Source organism: Lampetra planeri, chromosome 77 (genome assembly GCF_965212315.1).
Source record: "Lampetra planeri chromosome 77, kcLamPlan1.2.h2, whole genome shotgun sequence".
NCBI lineage: Eukaryota > Metazoa > Chordata > Hyperoartia > Petromyzontiformes > Petromyzontidae > Lampetra > Lampetra planeri.
Window position 1 is genome coordinate 1,466,343 of NC_136182.1, and position 12,566 is coordinate 1,478,908.

The window sequence follows — 12,566 nt, forward strand, 5'->3', positions numbered from 1 at the left end:
GAGATAGTTAAACGTGCAGTTAGATGGACGCCCTTAGGTTCCTTGGATTTGACAATGGGGGTCAACGAAATTCGCAAAGTGAAGCGCAGATTTGCCAATCAATATTTCACGGATGCACAGGGCCCAATGTAAGACGTCATCTCGCATCGAGTGACGAGAGAGCGACATTCTAATGATGAACGCGATCTCACAACATCCCCACGCGAACGTCGACGTTTCGCTCGCTGATCCACAGCACCCACCACCGTGGTCGCGTCGTTCACCAGGAGCCCTGGACCACGTGCCGTGACGTCAAGGCGCGACCGCGCACGTGGTTCTCGTTGAATAATTACGGCTCATTGGCGATCGTTGATTGGCTGCGAATGTCAAGTTCGCGCGAGTGTAATAGGGTGACTGGTGAGTGATTGGTGAAGAGAGAGGATGAGTGTCCCTTCATTATGTTCAGGTGTTGAGACGAAAAGAAGCGAGACAATTATTTTATTGTTTTAACACAACTCCTGGCAACAAAACACAGGGGTTGTGTCGAGATGGTCAAACACCAAATAGGCAACACACCGATTGGCGAGGCGTCGTCAAAGCCATTCCCATCTGTGGGACAGCGCGTGCACTCTCAGCGCATGTTTGTACCGCGAGCAGAACGCGTGGCTAATGCGGACCTCAGGTAGCCTTGTAGTCGCCACTAAGTGGCGGTGACGTCACCACGACGCTTGTGCCAGGCCATGTGCACCTTGAGGCCACGTGAAGTGTCGAACGCCCGCTGGCAGGAGGTCACGACCCTGCGCACGTCACAAGGTTACTACTCATTTGAGGCTGAGTCGACCTAGGGTAAGCCGAGGACCCGGTTCAGATAATCGTCACTGGTGTTGGTCGTGAGCGGGACACGTGTACACAAACACACACAACTCGTGTACACACACAGAGAACACATGTACACACACACACAGATAACGCGTGTACACACACAGAACACGTGTACACACACACACAGAACACGCCTACGACCGAGGGGAGGCTGAGTTGGTTTCAGATCATCGCCATCACTGGGGTGGGTTGGTGGCCGTGAACGGGAATCAAAACTCGGGTTCGTAGCGCAGCGCTAGAATCACTGCACCCCCCCACCCCCCATCCCCCCACCCCACCCCCCCCCACCCTCCCCACCCCCCCCACCCCCCCCACCCCCCATCCCCCCTCTCCCCACCTCCCCACCCCCCCACCCCCGCAGGTGTAGGTGTGCACGCGGCAGCGCTCGTTGTGGGCGTGCCGGAGCCGCACCCCCTGGGAGCTTAAATAGCGGGGAGCGCGGGGCCCGCTGTGCTCACAGCCAGGCTCGCTACACTGCTGCTGCTCGCTCTCGCCACAGCCAGGCTCGCTCCACTGCTGCTGCTACCTCTGCTTACTTACCGGCGCCGCTGCTGCTGAATTTTGGTGAGTTTTAATGACGAATCTGCGTTAGCGCTGTGATGAGCGCAGCAACCGCGGTAACGCGAGACTGGGACGGACTGCAGGTTCCAGTTGTTCTGGTTCGGAGGTGACCTGCGAACCAAAACGACTCGAACCTGCAGTCTGTGTCTGTCTCGCTACCCACGGTGCGCCTGGGTTTGTCTGCGGGGTTCCTCCTCCTGCTCCCGTTTCTCTCCTGCACATTGATAATCGTGGGTTCAGGTTGTTGCCTGCTGCTATCAACAAACCCCAGGTGACTAATAAAGTCGCTCTAGTCGAGTCTGTGTTGCAGTCTGCATGCTGTTGTCTGCTGCTGTAAACAAACCCCACCACGCGAATAATACAATATTCGAGTTTGGTTCAAACGTTTAAATTTCGACGTTTCGTTTTAATCGGAGACTGAAATTAGATTGGGAACACATGGATTGGAGAGAACAAGCAGGCTGGAGACCTCCTCGTCACCACATGGATCTCCATCCAGCAATGGATGGACCCTGGAGATGATGATTACCCCGAGAGAGGGGGAGGGCACCTCACGCGTTCACACTGTGACGAATATCCGAACGGGGTTCTCTCCTAGGTCGAAATATAAACGCAAACGGCAAGAATACCTCGTGTGGCCGTGTAATGGTCGCGAGTGACTATCTTGGTGTCTCTGTCTGTGCCCGTGTCTCTGTGTGGTGTCTGTGTGAGTGACTCTCTCGGTGTCTGTCTGCGTGGTGTCTCTGCAGTAAGAGGAGGCTGCTCGCTCGTCATGGCTCGCCCTAGCTACGCTGTGGCGCTGCTGCTGCTGCTGCTGGCGGCAGTCGCCGTCCTGCACCGCTCCGTCGCCGGTAACGGAGGGGGGGGGGGATGAACACGGCGTGGTGGTGGAGATGAACACGGAGTGGTGGTGGTGGTGGTGGAGATCTCACCCAGCCGGTATCACCGGTTTTCCGTACTTTTCCCGCACCTGGAGAAGTTTATTTTACATCTTTGTTCACTCTCGCTCTGCTGCACCGGAAAGTCCTCGCGCGCCGCTCCTGCAGGAATTGGTCGTGGGCCGCTTAACACAGCCCCTTGTCAGAACACACACACAGAGGCACGCACACACGCACAGAGACACGCGCGCAAACACAGACAGACACAGACACACACACACAGACGCGCACACACACACACAGACACACGCTACTGTGTGTTTCACTTCTTTCGCACCGTACGTAACCAACCCTACGGTGCGGGGGTGGGGGGGTGACCACAACAAACTAAACGCACAAAGCGGCTCTAAAGAAACGAGTTTTTCGACCTCGGCGATGCTTGGAAAGTGCACGGCTCCCAATGGCTTCCTATTATCAGAATGAAAAGCGTTCCAGACGGCCACAGAACCCGGTGCCCACCGCATTTGTTCGACCGCGAGCCGCTGCAGGTGGTGCTCTGAGACCCCCCCCCCCACCACCTCCTGGCTCTTCCCCCACCCCTCCCCCTAGCGGCACCGGCGGCCGATTCGGCCGTGGTCCTGGCCGTGGTCAAGGTGCTGCTCAACTCGACGCGACCCTCGGACGAGAGCTTCGTGCTCGACCCCACGGTGCTGTGTGCACTGCGCCTGGCACCGGTGCACAACCTGCGCATGGAGCGCTCCTTCCTCAAGCAGCTGCTGGCGCGCCTCGCCGACCTGCACCTCGACCGCAGGTTCGCCGACCCCCCCCCCACCTACACCTCCCCCCAAAGACAAAGATCCCCCGTATAGCCTTAACGGACTGTTGGGGCAAGTGCCGTTGGTGAGTGTCGGCGCTTAATGAATGCCGGCACTGGTACGCGAGGGGGTGGGTGGCCGGCAACCACGCCTGGCCGCCTTTGTCTCCCCAGTGGCGATGATTGTACACGCCGCTCCACCCAGGTACTCGTTTGAGGCCGAGTCGATCTAGGGGAGGGCCAGGACCGGTTCAGAGAATCATCACCCGGTGTTGGTGGCCGTGAGGTGAGAATCGGAACCTCCGGGTTCGCAGGGCAGCGTAGCGCCGACCGCCACCACTCCCAGGTTCCATTCGGTGTTTGAACTTCAAAACACAACCCCCGTTTGATTGCCAGAATGTGTAAAACCTCCTCTTACTTTTTGTCTGAGATCGTCTTCTCTTGTTTTCCTTCCCCCACACCTCTCAACTAACACGATTGGCTACGAATGGTGCGAAAGAAGTTGTACATGCAGACGCCGTTCTAACGCGGGGATGGGATTTTGTCGCACAGCTGCCCGGGGCAGGTGACCGACCCGGACGAGAGGTCCCAACGCGACGAGGCCGTCTCGTCGGGGCAGCTGGCGCTGGCGGTGCTGGCGCTGAGGGCCTCGTGCCTGCCCGTGGAGGCCATGCGCCTGGGCTGGGTCCGCGTCGACCTCCTCGGCATCCTGGACCAGCGGCTCGACGAGGAGCGGCGCAGCGTTGGTGCGACGTGGGGACACGCGGGGGGGGGGGGGGGAGTGATGTAGTGGCGACGTAGTTGGGTGACATCGCCGGGGGTGACGTCGCCGGGTCGTAGCGGTGGTTGTGGTGGTGGCCGTTGTAGTGGTGGACCCCCCCCCCCCCCCCCCCTCTGCGCTTTCTACAGCGCTGGCAGGGCGGCCTCTCACCACCTACTACCAGTACGCGCTCGCCACGCAGGCGCTGTGCATCCTCAACGCCAGCGTGGACCCCGACGCCGTGGAGAAGCTCACGAGCTGGGCCCTGCTCCAGGGCTCTGGCGACGGGCCCTACTCCATCGGTGAGCGAGTGACTCTGAGCGAGTGGCGAGTGACTGTGTGAGTGATTTTGAGCTGGGCCAATGCTGCAGGGCCTACAGGGGTCTGCGGACGAGCATCGCTCCGTGAGCGAGCGGCGAGTAATGTGCCAGGTGAGCGGCAGAGCAGCGGTCGGTGTGCACCGTGCTACGAACCCGGCCACACCGAGCTTGGATGATCCCCCTTCACGGAACGACCATCGGTGGTGCATCCGAACCGGTCCTGGGTGTTCCCGAGGTTCGTTTGGTCTTTAAATCCGTCACCTGCTGTGGTGTCTAATAAACATCACCACTGCGGAGTCGAAGGCAGCATGGCGTTGTGCTGGACTTGATAGGTGCTGCTACTTGCTCACGAGCCTCTGTAGGCGGTACGGGCGGTGATCTTTGCCTCTTCTGAGAGCAATACGGAGGGGCTGGACGAGCGAGGAGTGGGCGGCTGAGCGAGCATCGCCCCCCCCCCCCCCCCCCAGACGAGGCATCCCAGGCGCTGGTGGCGCTGTCGTGCCTCAAGGGGACTCCGCTCCTGGGGCCCCCCCACACTCGCCGCTGCCGTGGCCGCGGCCGCCCAGAGCCTCGCCACGCTGCTGCTGGGGCAGCGCTCGGGCAACGGAGCCATCGGCAACATCTACAGCACCGCCCTCGCCGTGCAGGTGGGGGGTGGGGGGCTGGTGGGATGGTGGGGGCTGGCTGGTGGGGGGGGCTGGATGGTGGGGGGCTGTGGTCTCGGTGGATTGTCATTTGTCCAGTCACTGAGGGATGGACATTCGTCCGCTGGGGGAAGGAAACGGCGAGGTGGCTCTTGTGAATAACGGAATGAAGGGGGTGTGGGAGCGTGGTGGTGGTGAGTGAGCTCTACTCTCCATCGTGGGAAGCAAGGTATGGTGGTAGTGGCTTATGCCCCCACCACAAGTGAATATCAGTGGAGGAATGCAGGCAAAGCCGATTAGTTGGCTGCCTTCTATGCCTCTGCTTGATTGACATGGCCAAAGCCAATACTATAACAACCCAGAGCCCTGGCGTATTCATTGCAAGTGCTTTATGAGACTCCGACTCTGCTCACAACAATTAAGTTCCTTCATGATGGTGGGCAGGTCCGGGTATAACGATATGGCCAGGAGTCAAAGCCGTTCCTTGTTCACCTTGGGTGCGACAGGGATGTGTCCATGCTCCGACATTATTTAACGTTTTATTGGAACCACGTAGTTGAAGTGTTCTGTGGCTGTACTGGAGCAATTTCCATCTGGGACAAATACAATAGGACGCTGATCGATGCCCGGATGAGATCGAGAAATTTCTCCCTATTGGTCAACCATGTTATGTATGCTGATGAGCTGGTGATTTGCTGCTCACTCGGAGTTGGAGGTTCTCCTGCTTAACCTGGAGTGTGCTTCAGCTGCACCAAAGCTCGCACCTCTTATTCGCAAAGTTAGCTACATACGGTGCGGAAGAAGTTCAACATTCATACATAAGCACCTGCCTGGGTATTTTGTGCCATCAAACACTCCACCCACTCAACTCTCCATTTCAAGTTTAATTTATTAGGTATAGCCCTGTGAGCCATGCGGCTCTTAAGTCGGGTGCAACCGCAACAAACAAAATATGAACAGAGAACATCTTAAGGCGAAGACGCGTAACAGAAGCATCCTGGAATAAACCAGCAAAGATAAAAAAAAAACGTATTAAAATCTGTGTGCAAAAATCCCAATGTGGTGCAAGTCGGCTATAACAACCATGGGACAATTTGGATTAACCATATGTTTTCGAATCGCCAAAATGAAGCTGTAACAACAGTAATCATAGGAACTGATTCAAATTTAACAATAAACGATAAACATAACATGTACGACCAAACTTGCAGCCATAGCTGGCAGCATGACACTCCCAGTGTATGATGTGTGAGTGTATGATGTGTGAGTTTAGTGTCGGCTCCCTCTGCGCGCGCCTCTCGCCCACCACAAGTGGCCCCGCCAGCCGCTGGGAGCGCGCGCCTCAGGCGGTCATCTTTTTTTTTCCCATGACGCCCCCCCCCCCGCCCGGTTCCGTCCATAGGTTATGGGGCAATTGTCCAGAGAGTTTTGCCATATTGGGCAGTGTGCTCATGACCAGCTCTGGTTTGACAGCAGAGGTCTCGCTCAGATTCAGTTGGGTGGTAATCTCTTTAAATTTGCTGCATAGCGCTGTGTGGAAGCTACCTGCCTGTAGCTTCCATATAAAAGTGTTACGCCCTCTCTTCTCTGTGCTTGAAAAACGTGGACCACCCCCCAATGGAAAATCCTATGCTGGTTGGACACATTTAGGCTGGCCTGCCTCCGATCCATCCAGGGTTTAACCAGGCTGGGTTGTCTGAACCGCTCGCATATACTTGAAAGATTTGGACGGTCCCATTTGTGAGGTCCTCCGGCAGGCAAAGCTGCATTGGCTAGGCCGTTAGGGCATATAGCCCGCATGCCCATCCACTGCGTGCCCCAAGCAGCTTCTGTTTCACTGGATAGAGGGGGCTAACCGGGCACGGCATAGGCTGACAGTAGAATGTGGAGCCAAGTGGACTTGCCGATAGTCGATACCAGCGGTGTCAAGATCGGCCTCTATGAAGGAGGCTTGTGTAGGATACGACTGGCCAACAACGGAGGGCAGAGGAGCGATGCTCGCAACGAGTGGAGCACTGGGGTGGCTAAAGCATAGTAGGGGCACAGGTGGTGCATCTGCGAATCGTCTCTGTCAATCCATGGCACCTGCTGGGTCTGTCCCGTGACCTCCTCCTCCTGCACCTAGCCTGGCACAGCAGTCAACCCATGGCACCTGCAGGGTCTGTCCCGTGACCTCCTCCTACACCTAGCCTGGCACAGCAGTCAAACACCCCCCCTCCCCTCTTACACCCACCAGGCCCTACAGGCTGCCCAAGGGAGCGGGGTGAACGTGAGCGGCTGGGACGGAGGCAACGCCTCCCGCACCTTCCTCTTCGCCGCCGCCGTGGCCGGCGAGTTCAACGCCTCCCCGGGGGCCCTGGCCCAGCTGCTGCCCGCGCTGCTGGGCACCACCTACCTGGCCGTGCCGGGCATCACCTGCGTGGGTGACGACGGTGAGCGGACCTGGGTGGGGCCTACGTGGCACAATGTGGGGCGGGGGGGGTAGAGATGGTGAGGTGCGTGGTTGTGGTCAATGGTAGGTAATGCATAGGGACAATTGCCACTTGGGGTTGTAATTGGTGGTGGTGATCACCCTGCTGCGCCATGTGAATGGTGGTGGTCAACCTGCGGTGTCATGAGAGTGATTTTGTTCTCCTGCCGCTTGCTCTGCAGACAGCGTCCACGACCTGCACAGCGAGCTGACGCTGCGCACGCCCACCGGCAACTCTTCGTGGCCCATCGGAGTGACCTACACGGCCACCGACGGCCTGGGCCACACCTTCAACAACAGCGTCCACGTGACCGTGCCCAGCGGCTCCAACCTCCTGCGCGTGCTGGAGGCCGCCCAGGCACAGAACGCCCTCCAATTCAGGTGAGGGGGGGGGAGTGGGGATGGAGGTGGGGAAGGGGGAGGTGATGAGGTGTGGGAGGGAGGTGGTGAGGGGTGGGGGGAGGTAAGGCGATGGAGGTGGTGAGGTTGTTGTTGTTGTTGTTGGCGCGCAGCTTCAAGACCAAGTCGTCGAGCTTTGGGCCATACCTGGTGGAGGTGAATGGACTCGTGGCTGACTCTGCCCTGCACCAGTACTGGCAGCTGCTGGATGCTCCCAGCACCCCGCTGGACAAAGGTGAGGAGCCTTTGGCCGCCTCGGGACATGGGGGGGGGGGGTCACCAGTTCGGGGTGGCACCGCGATAGCTGCCGTGAGGCCTCTAGCTGAGGGGGCAGCCCCAGTGGCAGCTGATTCCAGCCGCGTGCGACTCCAACGGAGTGCCGAGCGGCTTGAGCCGTGATGCCGTGAGATGTCGTCTCCCTCGCCTGGTGTGCAGGAGGTCTCGTGGGTTCCATCTCTGGATTTTGAGATTCTGCGTCTCCCTCCCCGTGGTTCAGACTCGACTTTTATTCGGGTCTGTTTTTATTTCCCACAATTTAGAATAGACGTGCGTTGTTTAGATGATTTGTCTGTTGCTACACACTTCCACAAGTATAAGCCACTTGGTTGAGCTATAATTTTGATAGCCACGTCGCTTCTGAAAAGGAGGCAATATCTCCGTGGGCTCTCTACCTGGTAAAATAAAAACGTTACATTGTTTAAACTGAGACTCCAGGACTGCCTGCGCTACCAACTGTGTGAACGGGGAGGCTCTCCCATCCCAAGCCACTACCCTCAAGTGTTTCGCTGTTGTGCTGATTGCTGAACTTTGTTTAGTGTGGGGGTTGTTGCTGCTTTGCTCATGTTTGAGAACCAACCCAGAGTCGATCGGAAAATGAGATTCTTCCTCTGTCTCCTGTCCTGGTGTCTCTCTTGCTCTCGAGTTGTCACCCGGCCACCTGAACACCAATCTCGCTCGCGCCCTCATTCACACTCCTCCTCCTACCCACCCAATCACTCGCCCACCCACTCACTCATTCACTCATTCAACCAGTTGCTCGCCATCTCGCTCACCCACACACAACCAAACTCGCTCACTCGCGCGAAATGAAACTCCTCCATCCTGCAAGTCAGGGTCGGGATCGAACTCACGACCTGCTGCCTACCAGGCGAGGTAGTTAACATCTCCTAGCCACCGTGATGATGAGTGACGCAAACTCAATATACAGCAGGTGTCAGGGTCGGGATCGAACTCACGACCTCCTGCCTACCAGGCGAGGTAGTTAACATCTCATAGCCACCGCGGCCCCCTTTTATTTCTCTTGGCTCGACCCGGATCACGTAACTAACCCCCCCCCCCGTCTGTGTGGTGCTGTGCGCAGGGCTGAGGGACTACATTGTGTCTGATGGACAACACGTGATCGCCAATCTCACCACGTGGTAGATGCAGCGTGGGGAGGGGGGGGGCACGACGCCGTTCAACAGACGTCAGGAAACGGGGACGTGACGTGCGTGGCTCCCTCGCTCTGCCACGCCGCCGCGTCATCGTCGCTTCTCATCTCGACCATCCCAATGGCCCCCAGCTGTGCCCCCCCCCCCCCCCCCCCGGTGGCAGCTGTCTCTGCTGCTGCTGCGAAGCGAACGTGGCAGTGGGAGCGTCATAATCGTAGCTGTGACGTCACCGTCATGATCGCAGCCGTGACGTCATCCTCGCTGTTATTAGCAGTGGGCCATGATCGGTCCACTGCTGTGAATACCCCCCCCTCCCCCTCCCACCAACGCCAGCCTCACGATCTTGACGAGCTGCGACGTTCACATCCACAGATTATATTCGTACATGACGATGCGTGTGACGTAATAAAACATTAAAAGTTTGTGTCTACGCTGCAGCGTCATTCATGCGAGTGGCATCTCTGCAATAATAATTATACAGCTGTCAGAATCGCATGGTTTTTAGGGGGCTAAATCCTAATCGTGTCGCAACGTGGATGTCGTAAAATGGAAGAGAAAAAAAATCCTCCCCAGAGAGTAAAACCCGATGAGCAGTAAACAAATGTGAGGAGTGTGGCACGAAGCCCCAAAGGGTTCGTCACACAAATTGTGAATTATTCTCAGGAGGATTTGGCTCCCGAAACGGGGCCACGATCGCAGCGCGTTGAGAGACGCGGCTCTGCGCGCCGTGATGCTGCGGGAGACGTCGCAATAATAAATACACAGACACGAGGGCTGTCGCCAGATTTAGTTTTTGAAGGCCACGCGCGCGACTCGAGCGGTGGAACGTTCCCCGCGGTCCACGTGGAGCCTGGTGGGGAATCGCTTCACGCGTGGGGGTGGTGATGGTGGTCTGTGTGGAGTGGTGGTGGTGGTCTGTGGAGTGGTGGTGGTGGTGGGGGTTTGTGTGGAGTGGTGGTGGTGTTGGGGGTGGTGGTGGTAGGGGTCTGTTTGGAGTGGGGGTGTTGGGGGTGGTGGTGGTGGTCTGTGTGGATTGGTGGTGGTGTTGGGGGTGGTGGTGGGGGTTGTTGGGGCTGTCTTGGGAGTCGAGGTGCGGCTCTCCGCTGCGCACTCCGCGTGGGGTCTCCATCTCGGCACGCGTGGACTCGCACGTGGAGAGGCATGCAACTCGCGCACAGACCCATAGTCACACGGAGATCTGTAGAAACCATCGACTCGCACAGAGATCCAGAGTCACGCGGGGGATCCATAGACTCCCACGTAGACCCTCATAGCGCCATAGACCCCCAGAGAGCCACGGACTTGGGTAGAGCCATAGATTCACATTGTGAGAGCCAGACTCGCACTAAAGACCCGCATAGAACCAGAGGCTCGCACAGAGGCGCGCTGTGCGCGTCTCCCGGCGTGTCTCTGCGGGGCTGTGGTCACGCCGTCTCCCACCACCGGGGGGCGCTGTCGTCTCGCCGGCGACAAAGCGGCGGCCTCGAGGGCTCTCACCGACCACCGTGAACTCGCATCGAGATCCAGAGCATCGCAGTCCCGTAGCCAGAACCACGCCAGGCCGCCTTTGTCTCCCCAGTGGCGACGTTTACACATCACACCAGATACTCGTTTGAGGCCGAGTAGACGTAGATGCCAGGTTCATAGCGCAATGCACTCACCAGATTACACGCACACAGCAATACCTTCAAGCGCATACAATGATCGGGTTATCAATGGTGTGTGCAGTCGAGAGTTGTCTGTCCTCTAAAGAGACATGGAATGTGGAATTTCCACCTCTGGCTGAGGGCGGCTCTGAGGGACGAGTACCGCCTAGAGGTCGAGAGAGTGACGGAGACACTTGACTTTTAAACAACTTTTATTGCCGCCAGCAGCAACAGCACTGGAGGTGATTCCGACATGAAATACAGTCACCAGCAAACAAATAAACGCTATAAATCCACGCGCTGTGACGCTAAATGCACTGCGCACAACACGAAAAAAAAGTCACGTGGTGGTGGTCATCGCACATGTTATGGTGATGAGCGAGCGCCTCGGAAGGTGAACACGAGGGTGCCGTCCACGCTGGTACAGAAGGTTTGTCTGGCTCCCCAGCGTTCGAAGACGTGCACATCACCGGCATGTGTGTGGTACATGGCGTGCGCCAGCCGGAGCCGTGCCTTGAGCAGGCCCCTGAACACTGGAAGCACAGAGCAGCCCTCAGTGTCACCTTCCAGCATATTTTTAGATGCTGATCACAGGCGTAGTTGGCGAGGTCATGGCGCTTGTTAGCCAGGTAAGGCACCACCCCATATACGAAGCTGCTGTTGTAGAAGGGCACCCCCAGTTTCATGAAGATGTCCCATCAAAAGGCGGAACATTGGTTTTAACCGCTGGCAGCATAGGTACTGGTGGGGCAGATTCTCGCTGGCACCGCAGGAAATGCACAAGTCTGAGACAGAGAGAGACGGAGGAGGTGACGATGGGAAGTGGGGGGTGACGAGGTGAGGAGGGAGAGTATGGAGTGACGAGGTGAGGGGGGTGAGTGGAGGGTGACGAGGTGAGGGGGGCGAGTGTGGAGTGACGAGGTGAGGGGGGCGAGTGGAGGGTGACGAGGTGAGGGGGGCGAGTGTGGAGGGTGACGAGGTGAGGGGGAAGAGTGTGGAGTGACGAGGTGAGGGGGGCGAGTGGAGGGTGACGAGGTGAGGGGGGCGAGTGTGGAGGGTGACGAGGTGAGGGGGGTGAGTGGGGGGTGACGAGGTGAGGGGGGTGAGTGGGGGGTGACGAGCTGAGGGGGGCGAGTGGAGGGTGACGAGGTGAGGGGGGTGAGTGGGGGGTGACGAGGTGAGGGGGGCGAGTGTGGAGGGTGACGAGGTAAGGGGGGTGAGTGGGGGGTGACGAGCTGAGGGGGGCGAGTGTGGAGGGTGACGAGGTGAGGGGGGCGAGTGGAGGGTGACGAGGTGAGGGGGGCGAGTGTGGAGGGTGACGAGGTGAGGGGGGTGAGTGGGGGGTGACGAGGTGAGGGGGGTGAGTGGAGGGTGACGAGGTGAGGGGGGTGAGTGGGGGGTGACGAGGTGAGGGGGGTGAGTGGAGGGTGACGAGGTGAGGGGGGTGAGTGGAGGGTGACGAGCTGAGGGGGGCGAGTGGAGGGTGACGAGGTGAGGGGGGGTGAGTGGGGGGTGACGAGGTGAGGGCGGCGAGTGGAGGGTGACGAGGTGAGGGGGGCGAGTGGAGGGTGACGAGGTGAGGGGGGCGAGTGGGGGGTGACGAGGTGAGGGGGGTGAGTGGAAGGTGACGAGGTGAGGGGGGCGAGTGTGGAGGGTGACGAGGTGAGGGGGGCGAGTGTGGAGGGTGACGAGGTGAGGGGGGCGAGTGGAGGGTGACGAGGTGAGGGGGGCGAGTGGGGGGTGACGAGGTGAGGGGGGTGAGTGGAAGGTGACGAGGTGAGGG

At 58.6% G+C, this 12,566-nt stretch overlaps 1 protein-coding gene across 1 annotated transcript; it reads left to right on the forward strand.

The window, feature by feature from the left end:
• Positions 1 to 1,301: 1,301 nt before the first annotated feature.
• On the forward strand, positions 1,302 to 9,559 carry LOC144738058 (cobalamin binding intrinsic factor-like). Its single transcript, XM_078620963.1, is given in 11 exon segments — positions 1,302 to 1,425; positions 2,172 to 2,273; positions 2,910 to 3,111; positions 3,667 to 3,860; positions 4,024 to 4,176; positions 4,662 to 4,717; positions 4,719 to 4,841; positions 7,075 to 7,270; positions 7,491 to 7,689; positions 7,821 to 7,942; positions 9,068 to 9,559. Coding segments are annotated over 10 exon segments (1,386 nt in total). The 5' UTR covers positions 1,302 to 1,425; positions 2,172 to 2,194; the 3' UTR covers positions 9,130 to 9,559.
• The last annotated feature ends 3,007 nt before the right edge of the window (positions 9,560 to 12,566 follow it).